General features: G+C 44.8%; 1 protein-coding gene across 2 annotated transcripts in view; it reads left to right on the forward strand.

Moving 5' to 3' along the window:
- Window positions 1–16,470, forward strand: part of DLG2 (discs large MAGUK scaffold protein 2) — a 526,395-nt gene that overhangs the window by 454,542 nt on the left and 55,383 nt on the right. For both annotated transcript variants that reach the window (XM_054975099.1, XM_054975100.1), the window contains 2 exons: window positions 950–1,126; window positions 15,179–15,254. In XM_054975099.1, the coding sequence (XP_054831074.1) occupies window positions 950–1,126; window positions 15,179–15,254 (253 nt within the window). The remainder of the gene's footprint in view (window positions 1–949; window positions 1,127–15,178; window positions 15,255–16,470) is intronic.

Genomic DNA, 16,470 nt, shown 5'->3' on the forward strand with positions numbered 1-16,470 from the left:
CAATTTGGGAAGTGGATCCTGGGAAAGGTGGGATATAATGCCATAGAATCCACCCGTCAAAGCAGCCGTTTCCTCCAAGTGAACTGATCTCTGTAGACTGGAGATCCACTGTAATGACAGGAGATCTCCAGACCCTGCCTAGGGGTTGACAGCTCTAGCCTATTTAGATAAGTTTTCGTGAGATCTGTAATTGAATCTCCTGCTTTCTAAGCTGAAAGCAGCTGTCCGGGAGAATCGGGTAAGGGAAAGCTGGATGAGGGAAGGGGGCATTTAACATTTTCCTTTGCACCATTTTTCTGTTCTATGTCACTCTCACGTATACCAAAGTTGCCCCAAATAAAAACATAGGATTACCTGCACTGTGTTTGCATTTCCCTCTGAGGCAAATAATAGATGGGGGTGTGGCTTTTAGATCGGGAATATGGGAGGGAACAATGAAGTGACGCCTTCTCAAGCTCTGTTTGGCCAAATCTCCCCCTCCTATAGCTGCTTTGAACTTTAGAATAAAGTCCTGCAGACGATCTGCCCGAGGCTTCCAAGCATCTCATCTAGCTTAGAGACAGAGGCTGATTCTGCACATGTTGGATAATGCACTTCTAATCCTCTTTAGAGATCATTTGGAACTGAATTTTTCGAGTGTGAAACAAAAAATCCACTTCCAAACGATAGCTAAAGTGCATTGAAAGTGCATTGTCCAATGTGTGTGGAATCAGCCAGAGTCTTCTTTCAACACAGATATCAGGAATGGTCTTTCTCACATGCATGCACACGTCTTTTCCTTTTTGGCAAGAAATGCGTCTTTTTAAAAATGGATCTCTGTTGAAAGTCGTCTGCTTCCAAATGCGATTAACAGAAGGTCACTAAACAAAGCCGGAGGGGGGCGGTGGCTGAGCGGCTGCTGTCAGGATCCGTGTCATCCCCCTTTTCTGTGTCTTCTTCCCTCTTCCAGAGCCATGTTTGACTATGACAAAAGCAAAGACAGCGGCCTCCCGAGTCAAGGTCTCAGCTTCAAATATGGAGACATCCTCCATGTGATCAACGCCTCCGATGATGAATGGTGGCAGGCCAGAAGGGTCATGTTGGAGGGGGACAGCGAAGAGATGGGTGTCATTCCCAGCAAAAGGAGGTAGGTGTGAAACTCTTTTCTGTCTTGTTTTCTGTGCCAGATGTTCACCACGGAGTAGTAGGCACCTGTTTCAGCTTCCATGATTCAGAATAACCTGATGGTTAAAGTTGTTCCTCTTCATGCGTGTGTTTGATGGTATATATCCTAATGTCTGTCTGTCTGTCTTTCACTCCCTTTCCTTCTTTCCGTTCCTTCCTTCCTCCCTCCCTCCCTTTCTCTTTCCTTCATGTCTTTCCTTTACTCCATGTCTTTCTTTCTTTCTTTCTTTCTTTCTTTCTTTCTTTCTTTCTTTCTTTCTTTCTTTCTTTCTCTCTCTCTCTCTCTCGCTTTCTATTTATTTATCTCCCTTTCCTTCTTTCCATTCCTTCCTTCCTCCCTCCCTCCCTTTCTCTTTCCTTCATGTCTTTCCTTTACTCCATGTCTTTCTTTCTTTCTTTCTTTCTTTCTTTCTTTCTTTCTTTCTTTCTTTCTTTCTCTCTCTCTCTCTCTCTCTCTCGCTTTCTATTTATTTATCTCCCTTTCCTTCTTTCCCTTCCTCCCTCCCTTCCTTTTTCCTTCTTTCCATGTCTTTCCTTCATTCCATGTCTTTCATTCATTCTTTCATTCATTCTTTCTTTCTCTCTCGCTCTCACAGAATTTTTATTAAGGATTTTTAAACGAGGTATAAAAAAGATAAAAAAGAAAAATTTAAAAAGAGGACAGGGAAAAAAGAACACTAATATAAAGAAAAAAATATAGGAATCATAATTTTCTCTGTGAAAGATATATAGGTATTACATATTATACATTCAGTCTAAAATTACCATAAACAAATATGTCTCCTTTCCCTTTTAATCTTCAGAAGCACAAATCATCAATTTGTTTCTTTCTGTTTCCCGTAAAATGTCTTTAAGGGGTTTCCAGGTAGCAGTAAATTTAGATAATATATTTTTCCTAATCAAAGAAGTAAGTTTGGCCAAATCCTAGTGGCTTTCAAGCATACATTACCTGCAGAAAAGCTTATGCCCTTGGATTTCTCTGCAAGGAACTTCCTACATGTTGCAGAGGACTCTACTAGGAATATGTTCAGTGGTGTCTGTTCAGTTCACATGAGCCTACTGGGCCTCTCCATCACTCTACAATAGTTGGAACTGCACCCTAACACATTGGTGGGTGGGGGACTCATGGGTGGGTCATGCTGTAATCGAAGGTGCTTGTACCAGAGATGCTGCTGCCATTTGCAAAACAAGTAATGGTAATTCAAGAGGTTCAACTGTGTTAGTCCATAGCAGCAATATAAATCAAAAAGTCCACCGGTCCCATAAAGAGTATTTGAGATAACAGTGGGCCCTGGAGTCGAGGGTTTTGATGAATACCATCCTAGGACATGCCAAAATCTGTGACTATGTATCACAGGACAAGGTCACTACTGTGTGTGTGTTATGTGCCATCAAGTCATTTCCGACTTATAGTTACCCTGTGAATGAAAGACCTCCAAAACATCCTGTCATTAACAGCCTTGCTCATATCTTGCAAACTGAATGATGTGGTTTTGTAGTTCCATCGGTAACGCTAACACCACCAAACTTTCCTAGGTGCCAGCCCTCACTGTCCATTTGGATAACGATGAATCTCTGAGTGTATGCAAAGTACTAGCATTGGCTGAGCGGTTAGACAAGTGGGTGACGTCACTCATAATCCATCTTTTATCAATCTTTTTAGTGAATTCCAGAATACTGCAGGAATTCTCCTGAAAAAAACAGCTTGAAATCTACTGATTAATGACATTGCTTACTAGGAGTTTTAGGGCAGCCTACATATGACTGAATATATGAAGCTGTCTTATACTGAGTCAGGGCAATGATCTGTCCATCCAGCTCAGCATTGAATCTCTCCATAATAGAATGGTCTGTCCAGCAATTGCTATCTGAATTATTTAATGGAAGTTACCTAAGATTTGAACCTGGGAACTTTCTGCAGGCAAGATATGCACTCTACCACTGATCTATGGTTCCAGTGACCTTGATCCAAGTATAAATTAGTCAAACATTGATCCACATAGCTCAGTGTTGTCTCCTATAGCTGGCAATGGCTCTCTGGGTGCTCAGCAAAGAAGATCCTTTACCTGCAAATTCCAGGGACTGAACCTGGCACATTCCATATACAAAATGTCAGGTTCTGCCTTGGGCATCGCCCAGTGAGGCGCCGGCACACGGGCTCCCGCTCTGTGGAAGGAGAGGGGTATACCTCACCCTCGCACCCTCTCAATCCTCTTGCAGGTCCACTCAACCTGACAGAGTCCCGGCTGCTTTCCATGACAGCTGACACCTTCCCTCCTCTGGACTTCCTCTTCCTCTTCCTCTTCTTTCCTCCACCTCCTCTCCATTGCTCTCTCATTCTCTCGGTCTCCCTCTCCCTCTTTCTCCTAAACTCCTCCACAATCCTCCACAATCCACCATGCCCTGTGGGGTGGACTTCCCTTTTATCCCTTCACCAATTCCCTGCTCCACATGTCAGCCACACACACCCAGCACTCTAGCCACGACCTTGGCTGACTCAGGTAGCTCTACCTGGGTTTGCTCTGCAGGCTGCCCTGGGCAGTCACACCTGTTCCTGCTTGGCTGGCTGCAAGCTTTCTCTACTGTGGTGGTTGCTTGGGGCAGGCACACCTATGCCTTCTTGGCTGGCTGCCAAGCTTTTCCTGTAGAATGCCTCAGGCAGCTCCACCTGGGGTTGTTTTGCTCCCAGCCTCACCTGGACCAGGCTACTGCCTTCTAGGTAGCCTGCAGGCTGGGGTGCAGCTCTGTGCTGCTTTGGCTGCTTCTCTTCCCTGACTGGTAAGGCTGCTGGCTGACTGTCCTTGCCTCCTGCACCTCCTCCCTCAGGTCTACTCCCCCCTGGGGGTCCTCCCTCTCCCTGCCTGGCCCCCTGGCCCCCCACCAGAGGGTGGGGCTAGCTGGCTTCCACCTGCCTCACTTGACTCTCTGAGGCTTGGGTGCTTCTCTGCCCTCCTGTGGCTGGGATGCCTCCTTCCCCCTTCAGTTGTTGGTCTGTTCTGGTCCTGGGTGCCCATTGGGGTGGCTGGGTGGCTGTCCCCCAACTGCCTCCCATCCCCTCCTCCTGGTAAGTCTGGAGGCTGAGCCTCAGATCCCGGACACAAAACATGGAATTTTACCATCAAGCCACACAACTTTGCTGGAATTCCAAGGGTCAAGGGCAAGGCAGGGAGGTTCTCTTCAGCCCAAAGCTCAGCAGAAATTTCCTGTTCAAGCCCTAACTGCATAAGCCCTATCTATTCCTGTGAAATGAGTTGTCACTTATACAGTGTGATCTGCCTTGAGTCTCAGTGAGAAAGGCAGTCTATAAATGGATGGATGGATGGATATTTTTCAAACCCTGTTGAAAAGTTTAACATCTTACATGGGTAACTAATTTAACTGCAGTACTGTGCTAAAATCTTCACAATATTCAGTTTCAGGTTTAAAATGCAAGCATGTAAAGTTCATCTTGTGTGTTGTGAAGTGCCATCAAGTCACAGCAGTCCCATAGGGTTTTCAAAGCAATAGACAATGGTTGGCCATTTCCTGCCTCTGTGCAGAGACCTTGGACTGCCAAGAACTAGCCAGGGCTGACCCTGCTTAGCTTACAGTGACCCCTGGTTGGGTTCTCAAGGCAAGAAACTAACAGAGGTGGTTTGCCATTGCCTGCCTCTGCAACCCTCATCTTCCTTGGAGGTCTCCCATCCAATTACTAACCAAGACCGACCCTGCTTAGCTTCTGAGATCTGATGAAATTGGGTTTGCCTGGATTATCCAGGTCAGGGCCAGGGCATCCTAGGAGAACCCAAACTTGCAGCGAGAGAAAAAGTGCTTGATTTTCAGAAGACCTTCCTCCTCCTTCCAAAAGAGCAAAACAAGTATACATTTGTGCATATCTTATCCCTTGGAGTTAATAAGCCAGCTCAGAGCACTCACTTCTGATAAAGCTAACAAGCCCGTTCTTATGTTAAAAAGCCAGGACTAAGATCTTGAGGGAGGGTGGCGGCTTGGGGCGGTGGGAGGGAATATCTTGCTTCGTGTTCCTCATCTAAAAAGAAAACCCAGCCGAGTGGATGAACATGTCCTCCTGGCAACCCAGGCAAAATAACAAAATGTAACATGACTTTTGCATCCAGAGGGGATTTTTTGCATTGCTGACTCTGTCATGCCCTTGACAATTATTTATGAAGGGCATTTCTCCCTGTATACATTTGGCATTTTAAAAAAAGAAAAGAAAGTGGAATAAATAGCTAGATGTCGTATTTCTAGAAGCAGCCCGTTGGAAAAATAACCTCTATAGGGCTGGGTTGTGTAATATGCTGCAAAACGGGGTATTCCAGGACATCTTCATAGCTCTGTTTTAGCATTAGAATTAGATCGTTCAGATGATAAATCTCTTCGGTTGTTCTTTTTGTAGCATAGGGAAAGGTACTCCGCCCCAACTGGGAGGGAAATCATTCTAAAGCAAGTGTTCTTAGCATAATTTCAGGTGAGTAACCCTGTTGATTGGCAGTAAAAGAGCAAGATTCAAGTCTAGTAGCAAGATCAAGATAATCCAAACTATGGTATTCCCCATTACCATGTATGGATGTGAAAGTTGGACAGTAAAGAAAGCTGACAGGAAAAAAAATTGATACATTTGAAATGTGGTGCTGGAGGAGAGTTTTGCAGATACCATGGACAGCCAAAAAGACAAGTAAGTGGATACTAGATCAAATCAAGCCAGAATTCTCCTTAGAAGCTAAAATGACAAGACTAAAGCTATCATACTTTGGTCACATCATGAGAAGACAAGATTCTCTGGAAAACCCAATAATGCTAGGAAAAGAGGAAGACCTAAAACGGGGTGGCTTGACTCAATAAAAGAAGCCACACCCTCCAGTTTGCAGGATCTGAGTAGGTCTGTTAGAGGTAGAACGTTTTGGAGGTCTTTCATTCATAGGGTCACCATAGGTCGGAAACGACTTGACGGCATGTAACACACACAACAGCACCTTAAAGTCCAACAAGGTTTCCAGGGTATAAGCTTTCAAGAAGGATCAAGACTCTTTTCATTAGATTCCTGACAAAGCTTTGACCCTCAAAACCTTATACCCTGGAAATCCTCTCGGTCTTCAAGATGCTACTGGACTCGAATCTTGCTGTTCTTGGGCTGCTTCCACACACGTTGGATAATCCACTTTCAATACTCTTTAGTGAACATTTGGAACTGCTTTTCCATGTGTGGAACAAAAAATCCACTTCCAAAGAATTGCTAAAATGCATTGAAAGTGCATTATTCAACGTGTGTGGAAATGGCCTTGGTGTGGAATTTGTTTCAAAAGCCATGATCTTCCCAAGTCCAGCCCAGAAGCGGTAGGAAGAGGACACTGAGCTGCCAGAATCTTGGCTTTCTAGCATGAAACTTGTTGTTTCAGAGTGGGACCACAAGTGACGCCTGACACAGGTTGGACACTAGTCAGCTTCCCTCAAGTTTTGATGGGAAATGTAGGCATCCTGGTCTTGCAGCTTGGCTCTCCGACTGCTGTCCAATGGACTTTTCAACTGTCACTTGTCCAACATTCCGCCAAGCTGCCTACATTTCCCATCAAAACTTGAGGGAAGCTGACAAGTGTCCGACCTGTGTCAGGCGTCACTTGTGGTCCCGCTCTCAGTTGTAGAGAAGAACTCTCTCCCTGAGCCCCAACACTAAGAGGAGTCAACACATCTCACTTTGTTAAATCTAAACATGTTTTTATCTGACCAGTGCCTGAATGGAAAACCTGTGAAATTCTCCCTAAGCTCCCTTGAGTTCCATGGAAGAAAGGCTAGATACAAATATAGTAGCTAAAACTCTGCCTTCTGATTGGGGTTGAGGACACCAACTAGAGAAGACGCTCCAATAGAACTTACCGATTCCTCGGATCTAGATGTGTGTCCATTTCCCTGTGTTTCAAATAGACCATTCAGGATTACCTATCGAGACAGAATCCAGTGATAGAGCGTGAAGCACCTTGCCACAAACCCACGTCCAACTCAGGCTTAGGCTGACCTTCCCTACCCTGAGGTAAAACTTCTTCTCTTTAAGCCTATGAAGCTGTATACTGGGCTTGGAAGTTTCTGGTAGCGTGGTTGATGTTAAGCTTCAACTTTCCTTCTTGTCCCACCCTTAAGAAATATTAAAAATGGTTACCCAGCCAAGTCTTAGTAGGGGACAGATCAGGGGTTTGCACTTCCCTTTAGCAGAAACTGGCACACAAGGTTTGGGGAGGTTCAAAAGGTAACAGAAGGTTTATTTACAGTAGGTTAAAGTCAAAAGGCAGGTCGGCAGGTGTTTGAACTGAAGAAATGGAAAGGTTTTTGTACAGGAACTTCACTGGTGTGAGGCACAAAACACTTGGAATAACCCTAGGTTGTTGGCTTCTTTCAGAGGTTGACACTGCTTCACAGATGTTACACTTTATATACTCAAACACAAACACAGCACGACTTTCCCTCCTCTCCAGACTTAAGGGTGCTCCACTGAGACAAACCCTTCTTAGATACTGGGCAGGTGTTATAGTTATGAGCTATCACCCTGTTCCTAGCACTGAAGGGGAGACTCCTCTCTACCCACTTCCTTGGCCCTCTATAATTCCCAAATCTCTTGAGTAAGTAGGAGTTAGTTCTGGTTTCCCCCACTTTAGTCCTAGGACTAAAAGTGTTTCACAAACATTATTTCCTCTCACAGAGGAATTATTTCCTCTCTCTGGCTGACCCGCTCTGGTCAAAAGCCCGGCTCCAACTCCCGTTCACTCTCTTGTTTCCCGCTCCAACTGACAGCTTCCCCAACATTCCACCCCCAACTGCCATTTCAGGCTAGCCACATGGGGGGGCGGGCTGTCAATCATAGCTCACTGAATGGAAATCTCAGCATCTGAAGCTGAGTCTGTCACACATCTGCTTCACAGACAGGTCCTAAAACTATAACAAGGATGAGCTCGGCCTATATACTAGGAAGAAGCAATGTTGCAGGGCCTTCCAGTAGCTATTTGGACCTGCTGTTGTAACATCATTCTGCCCAGCTCCTGGAACCAGATATTCAAAGCTCTAAAGCTCACACCTGAAGCTGCCTTATACAGAATCAGTCAACTGGTCCATCAAGATCAGTGTCGTCGACCCAGACTGGCAGCTGCTCTCCAGAGTCCAGGTAGAGGTCCTTCACATCACCTCTTACCTGGTTCTTTTAACTAGAGATGTCAGGGGTTGAACCTGGCACATTCTGCATGCAAAGCAGAGGCTCTTCCATCTGAGCCCCAGCCCCTTCTCTACTAAGGAAGGGGGAGAGATATTCATAACCTGAATTTTATTTTTACAGAATTCCTAATGAGATACAGTTCATAGCAAATAAATTCTTAGCACGATTGCTTTAAATTATGAGCAGGCCTTAAGATTTAAAATTTGTTTCTCTTCCACCCTCCCAAGAGCTCGGAGCGCCATAGCTGAGATTAACTCAGCCACCCCCACCCCGCTATCTTTTTTAGTTTAAAATAGAAAAGAGTCCAGTGGCACCTTTAAGACTAACCAACTTTACTGTAGCATAGGCTTTCGAGAATCACAATTCTCTTTGTCAGATACATCTGATGAAGAGAACTGTGATTCTCAAAATCTTATGCTACAGTAAAGTTGGTTAGTCTTAAAGGTGTTACTGGACTCTTTTCTATTTTGCTACTGCAGACTAACATAGATAACTCCTCTGGATCTTTTTTAGTTTAAGCACCTTTCAAAATCAAATCTTAAAAGCAAAACTTTCAAGCTAGGATTTTCAAAACTTTTAAAACTCACATTTTCTGTTTTTTTTAAAGAAACTTCTATATTATATTCATTTCATTTGGTTTGGGAAAACCTGCTTGTTACTATTGTAACAAATTTGGTCCACAAAAATGTTTTACCAGCTTGAGCTGGTCTGTCCCTGCGAGATAATGGATTCATTATTTTCCTTATCATTATTTAATTTACTGAGCTTTCTGACATCACCATAAAAGCAAAATGTAAAGAAGCTTCAGCGTGAAATAAATTAGATGCTCCCCATGTTTTAAAGTGCTAAAAGTAGCCGCATCAGATCTGATTTGGATCGGGGTGACAGAGAGGGGGAAAGGGGTTTAATTTGATTCCCCCCCCCTATAATTTTACCAATCAAAACTGCCACGCACTCTGTTATTAATCCTCAAAAGATCAAAGATGGCATAGGACAGGATCACACATGGGTCATGTACGCCACATACTGAGTCGACCCTTCGTCTATCAGTCTGTAAAATCTACTTTGACTAGCAGAAAGTCTCCAGGAACACATGTCAAGCTCTTTCACCTCAACCACCTTCAGATCCTTTTACCTGGAGATGCTGAGGATCGAACTTGGGACCCTGTGCAATAAAGCAGGTACTGCCCCATTTTTAGGTAATACCTCTGAATGCACAAAATTGCCTTACACTGTCCGATCATTGGTTTATCAAGGCCTGTGTTGTCTGCTCTGACTGGTAAAAATTCTCCAGGGTGTCAGGATGAGATCTGTCATCACCTACCTGATCCTCTTAACTCAAGATGCCTTTGAGATGCTGGAAATTGAATCTGGGACTTCATCCACGTCTAGACGGAAGCTGGGTCGCATGGCTAATAACAGCAAAGGGAATCGGTTGCAAACATAGGAGAGGCCTAGAGCTAAGGAGGAATGCAGACAAGGAATAAAATGTGGTTCAGAGATTCGCTGTCTCTCTCGTGGTCCCTCTACTTTTCTAGGCAAGATCAATCTGTGCTCTGACTCTACTCATGGCATGCCCGTTATGTTCATCAGAGCATCAACAGGGTGGAGATGTTTGTCTGTCACTGGTTTGTGCCAGTTGTGCTTTCTTGCCGATCCTTAGAAGTCACCTTCTGATCCTTATAAACAGCAAGGAAGGAACTCCTATGTCTAGAAAGTAGTGCAACTGAGCAAGGCAGCAGACGTGTATCCTGTCCGTCCATCCCTTTCAAATTCCACTGTTCTGCACTGGAAGTGGAATCTGACAGCAACGTTACAGCCAGGGCCCTTTTCACACTACTTACCTGCTCCTGGAACGTTGTGAAATATCACGCAAAAACCGCAGAAGATAGCGTCTTCTCGCGAGAGTTTTGTGTGATGTCGCGCAAAACTCTTGTGAGAGGACGCTATCTTCCATGGTTTTTGCATGATATTTTGCAACGTTCTGGGAGAAGGTAAGTAGTGTGAGAAGGGTCCAGCTGGCTGCTCAGGACCACAACATCTGCAACTGCTATTTAGTTAATTAGAAAACGGGTCTGTCATCTTTCCAGAGACCAGCCTGAGGCTCACAAATGAAAACGATGTAATAAAATCATAAAACCAACAGCATAAGATTTATCAAGAATGGAATCCACAAACCCTAAGACTAAATCAGGAGGTAAAAACAGCAAAAAAACCCCCAACATTCAGCAGGTAAAAGCAATATCTACAAAACATCCTTCAGGCAACATGCAAAGCAAAAGAAAAAGAAAAAGAAAAAAAGATGGATCCGCTCCATTAAAAGCCTGAGCAAAATGAAACGTGATCTGGAGCCTATAGCAGAGTATGTGATTTTAAAAGCTGATGTGATTTAAAGCCATGGCTTTAACATCAAAAGTCAGTTTCACATGATAAAAGTAGCAAACCAGTTTTTGGGCAGGACAAAACAGCCAAAGGGAAGGCTTTTCTTTTAAATCTGAAGGCCAACTGGGAAGACACCAGAGGTGCTCCCCAAAAAAGGGAATTCCAAAGACCTCACATGCTTCCTGAGAAGATCCATCATTACCTGAATAATCAGGTCATTGTCTGAATAATCTCCTGCAATGGAGGTACAAAGGGAAAGAGCCTTTTACACAGAAAGACTGTGAGGTGTAGTACCTAAAATGACAGACTAGGACCTGAGCAACCCAGGTTCGATTCCTCGCTCTGCCATGGAAGCTCACTGGATGAACTGGGGCCAGTCACACTCTCAGCCTAACCTACCTCACAGGGTTGTTGTGAGGAAAAATGGAGGAGGGGAGAATGATATAAGCCTCTTAGGGGCCCCATTTTTTTAAAAAAATACATCCTTTATAGTCTGCCTTTCTCACTGAAACTTAAAGCAGATTACATTTCAATATACATGTAATGTAATATACATGTAATGTAATATACATGCAATTTGCACAAGTTAAAGAGAAAGAAAGAAAGAAAGAAAGAAAGAAAGAAAGAAAGAAAGAAAGAAAGAAAGAAAGAAAGAAAGAAAGAAAGAAAGAAAGAAAGAAAGAAAGAAAGAAAGAAAGAAAGAAAGAAAGAAAGAAAGAAAGGGGAATAAAGTAAAATAAAAAATAAAAATAAATAAAAACAGAGGACAGGAAGTACTTCAGGTCTTCTATGCCCAGACCCTTCAGGGCTTTGAAGATTAATATCAGCATTATAAATTCTATTTGGATATGTTTTTCAAAGCATTAGCAGTGTCGAAGGACAGTGGCTCAGTGGTAGAACATCTGCTTGGCAGGTAGGAAGTCCCAGGTTCAGTCTCCCGCATCTCCCCTTAAACGGATCAAATAGGAAGTGATGTGAAAGACTTTGACCTGAGAGCCACTGCCAGTCAGAGCAGACAATACCAACCTTGATTGTCCGACTCAATCAAAGGCAACTTTGTGAGTTCACAAGCCTTGCCCTAGCAGTTTGAACCAATTGAATTTTCCAGGCCGTCTTGAAAGGCAGCCTGCAAAGGTTATGCTGCAGTAAATAGATGATCACAACTTCAGCTGTCAGTGGCTTCCAGGGGACAAAGAGAACCTGTTGCAACCTAAGGACAAAGCTCCATAGGTCAGCCTTCCTTCCAGTTCCAAAATCAGGAGGTCTGTTGGATACACATTTCTCCCACACTTTCTCCAAGGACCTCTGAGCAGTGAACAATGTTTCCTCGTTTTATCCTCACGCTGACCCTGTAAGAAAGGTTAAGCTGAGAAAGGGAGACTGACCCAAGGCCCCCTAGCAGATTTCATAGCAGATCAGAATATGCCTGGGTCAGAGTTGCATCAAGGACAAAACTGGCTACCACCACCACCACCCCTGACAGTGGATAGTTCAGCCCCTATTGGTGCAGACCCAATGAGTGGTGCAGTGCGTCTCTGTGCACGTAGTAATGTCAGAGAAGCCTCCAGCATATCTGCCATGTATTAAGTGTTTCTTGCTGGAGTTATATGCCTCTGAGTACATGCAGAGTAAAACCTGTTTTCTGTTGCGTTGCTGCTAACTGCTTATCTCGCAGGCAAGGTGTTTTGATTAGCAGTTCCTGGCAAGCCTGGGAACTCGACCTTGAATTCAACACAGAGAATGCACCAAGCTACACAGAGACTGAACTGAGCTCATCTCTCCCCTCCTCCCTTCTTCCCAGGCTCTGCGTCCCAAAAATCCTAACGGACTTTCTTTCCCACTGAGGGCGGGGACATCCACCCATAATTAATCTTGCCTTACTACCTTTAGGCATTCCAGCCATTTTCCCTATTGTAGTCTCTTGATACTGATATCTTTCTTTAATAAAAACAACTTTCACTCATACACCTGAGTGATGCAGCAAAGTGTTTGGGGAAGTACCTGGCAAGACTTGACAAGTATCTAAAAGCTGCAAAGTGCCCAGTTACAAAGAAGGGCACACCTCCCTGCAGCCCGGTTGCTTCTTCCACAGCTGTGCCCTGGCAGCTTAACTAAATCGAATGCTTTTAATTTTAAAAAGGAGGACTGTTTTTATTACTCACGTATGTACTGAATTAGTTATCAAATAAAATGAAGCCTCTTTCAGAGATTAGGAGAAAGAGGAAAATATGAATTAATACCAGCCTATAATAATAACTTTTACAGCGGCATTCGGCTTTGAGCTAATTATTGTCTGAGCTTTTTCCCCCATTTCAGAGACTGCACACCCATCAGCCTTCATTTCCCCCTCTGTACGCCCCCCCCCCTCTTTCTAATATAGAGTTTCATCACAAGTTTAAAATTAAGACTTTTTCTGGGGCTCAAAGATCACACGTTGAATTGGAAAGATGTGTTTCAGCCGTTTCCAAGTGTACATGCTGAGGATTTTTCCCCCTAGGAAAAAAACCTAATTTATTCCAAAGTTCAGCAGTAACTATAGTAACCTGCTTTCAGGGTCTTGCAGCTGGCAGTGTTAAAAACAAGCAACACTGAAACCAAAGTATTTATTTTATTGCATATTGAAGAGAATGTTCTCCCTCCCATCTTGTTCTGCAGTAAGTACCCCACAGTGTTTCCTCAGTTGCTCCCTTAGGGTCTGTTCAGATGTAATGTGATACTATGGTTTATTTTAGCTGCAGTTGGTCGGTGAAAGCAGGATTCAGCTCACACACAATCAGAGCCTCGCTACAAGTGACATCTTCCACGCGAAGGGCACTTGATCATTTTCGCAAGTCTTTCTGGGTACTGAAGTCCCTCTCCCACACCCCTTTTCCTTCTGTTCCTTCCCGTCTCCGTTAGCACGGCTGCCTGAAGAGACGGAGAAAGCCTAGGAGAGCAGCTTTTGCAAATCATCTTGCTGGGGGGTGGGGAATGCTCTAGAGAAAGCTGACATGTGAAGTCCTCCCCTCTCTGTTAGAACTGTTAGGATTGCTGCCTTAAAAGTCAGAGAAAGCTGCAACTTTCTAAGCTTTCTCTAGAGTATTCCCCCCCTCCCCGAGCTGCCCGCTGCAACTTTGCTAATAGTCTTGCTCGGGGAGGGGGGGAAATACTCTAGAGAAAGCTTAGAAAGTTGCAGCTGCCCGCCCCCAAAGATCATTGAGAGCAGGCTTGCGACTAGAGAAACGATTTGCAAACGCAGGCTTTCTCTGACTTTTAAGGCAGCGATCCTAACAGTTCTAACAGAGAGGGGAGGACTTCACATGTCAGCTTTCTCTAGAGCATTCCCCACCCCCCAGCAAGACGATTTGCAAAAGCTGCTCTCGTAGGCTTTCTCCGTCTCTTCAGGCAGCCGTGCTAACGGAGACGGGAAGGAACAGAAGGAAAAGGGGTGTGGGAGAGGGACTTCAGTACCCAGAAAGACTTGCGAAAATGATCAAGTGCCCTTCGCGTGGAAGATGTCACTTGTAGCGAGGCTCTCAGTTAATCTTGGCTTATCATAGCACACCCTGGCTTTAGTGCTGGCCCTCTTTCCCCTACCTCCCCACCAGAGGCCTGACTGCTATCCCAACCTGCTTCACAGTGCCCAACTAATGGCAAAACCTTTCTCCATCACCAACTTACTCATATGAAAGCAGGGAAGTTCTCTCAGGAAAATCTGGCTGTTCTCAAGACACAATCAGTGATCAAGCCACACCTCCTCATCTTAGAGGCTAGTCAAGGAAGTGGCAAAGTTAAGAAAATAAACGTTTGCTGCCAATTTTGATGCAGCTCAACAAAACTCTCTCTCTAGGTTTTGTCTCTACTCCAAGGCATAGACTTGTGGCAAACAATGCATAATCATTAAATCCCTACATCTTTCCCCTGAATCTAGCAAGTGGGAACAGCTTTTCACCATTGCACGATCATTCTAGGATTCATGCAAAACTCTATTGTTCAACCATAGAGTTTTGAGTGAACCCTAGAGCATCACCCCAATGTGACGATGTCACTTCCAGTGACCAAGCAGGTTACATCCAAGCCTGGGCTCCCCATTCCCTGTTGCCTCTCAACAGGCTGGCTTTGTGGTGTCACACCAATGCATGACATCCTTTCCAGCACAATGTTGTAAGATTCATCCAAAACTCTATGGCTTAACAAGCTTGTCTGCAATGTGGACAGACCAGTAATTTTTCCTTCATATGTATGTATATAAAGTACCCCAAGACTCAAGATCAAAATCATCTCAAACTGCAGGATTTGAGTTCAGTGGCACCTTAGACACCAGCAAGATTTTAAGGGCATAAGCTTCCAAGAGTCAAAGCTCCCTTCTTCAGATATCATTCATGCAAAAACGTTATAACTGGCATGCTATGATCCTAAAGTATATGATCCTAATGATCTCTCTCTCTCTTTCTCTAGGGTTGAAAGGAAAGAGCGAGCACGCTTAAAGACAGTGAAGTTTAACGCAAAACCCGGCGTAATCGATGCAAAAGGGGTATGTAATGGCAAAACCGGCTGTGTGGAGGTTTTAGTCTTATGACTGTGTAATTAAAAGGTGAACAACATGGAAGAGAGAATGAGAAAGAAAGGTATAGTAAAGGAAACGGGGGGGGAAGCGTTTGAGCTACAGACATAGGAGCAGGATGACCGCAAAGTCTTCTTTTTTTAAAAAAAAAAGTGACATTGCTTCAGGTGAAATGATAAAGAATTAACCATTTCTGTTGCATTACAGTACCAAATCATAATCCCCTACAACTGCCACTTCATTTAACATCAACAGTATGCAAAGTGTCTTTGCAATTGATTTAAAGTTACATTTCTTATGCCTTTTCCGGGTCTGATCGAGGCGTCACGCATCATGTATCATCTATAAAATAGATACATTTACAGTGAAATAATCCAAGCACCTCCAAAGAGAGGACGCTGACAGCCGAAATCGACAATGAGCAGCCCCGAATCAGCATCCCTTTCTCCTTACATGGGCCTTTCTGAACAGGCAAAATTATAAAGGTGTAGTCACGATTAGACATGGGCACGATCGGAATTACGGACTGAAAATTGCCCCGATTTTGGCGTTTGCGCCATCGGGACTGGGCTGATCGGTTCCGTCCACGGCTCCCGGTTCAGCGCTTGGGTGGGTCGCTCTTTCGGGTCTCGATCGGATCAATCGGTTTACGTTCGGAATTGCAGTCTGCAGACAGTCTGGCGCCAGCCATCTGTTCCCGAGGGAATGGAGCCCCGTGGAAATGGAGCCTGGGGAATGCCGGAGCTGTTTGCCCTCCTTCTGTCACCCTGGAAATGCGAATGGAAGCCCAGCAACAAAGTTTCACTTTCCAGTCGCGGGTGGAGTGGGACAGAGGCGAGCTCTCACTTGCTGCTTTTGGAGAGAGAAAGCGCAAGAGAGAGAGAGAGGGAGCTTTAGCTTTGGGCTTCGGCGGATAGGGAATTAGGGAATAGGGAGCTATCTCCTCTGGTTCCCCCACCCCCATGACATTACCGGCACACTCCCGTGGGAACAGACCCCCCCCCTGCCCCCTGAGGGGAGGCGGCTCACCGCCACCTCCATGAGCCTACCGGGCCTGGCGGCCACCATCCTCCTCACCCACCATTCCTTTAGCGCTGGAAACCGCGGGGCGCCCTCCCACGTCGGCCTTCCTGATTCCCAATTCCCAATTCGGTATTGGAAACGGGACTTGATCCGTGAGGTTCAG

This window comes from Eublepharis macularius, chromosome 3 (assembly GCF_028583425.1).
Source record: "Eublepharis macularius isolate TG4126 chromosome 3, MPM_Emac_v1.0, whole genome shotgun sequence".
Lineage (NCBI taxonomy): Eukaryota > Metazoa > Chordata > Lepidosauria > Squamata > Eublepharidae > Eublepharis > Eublepharis macularius.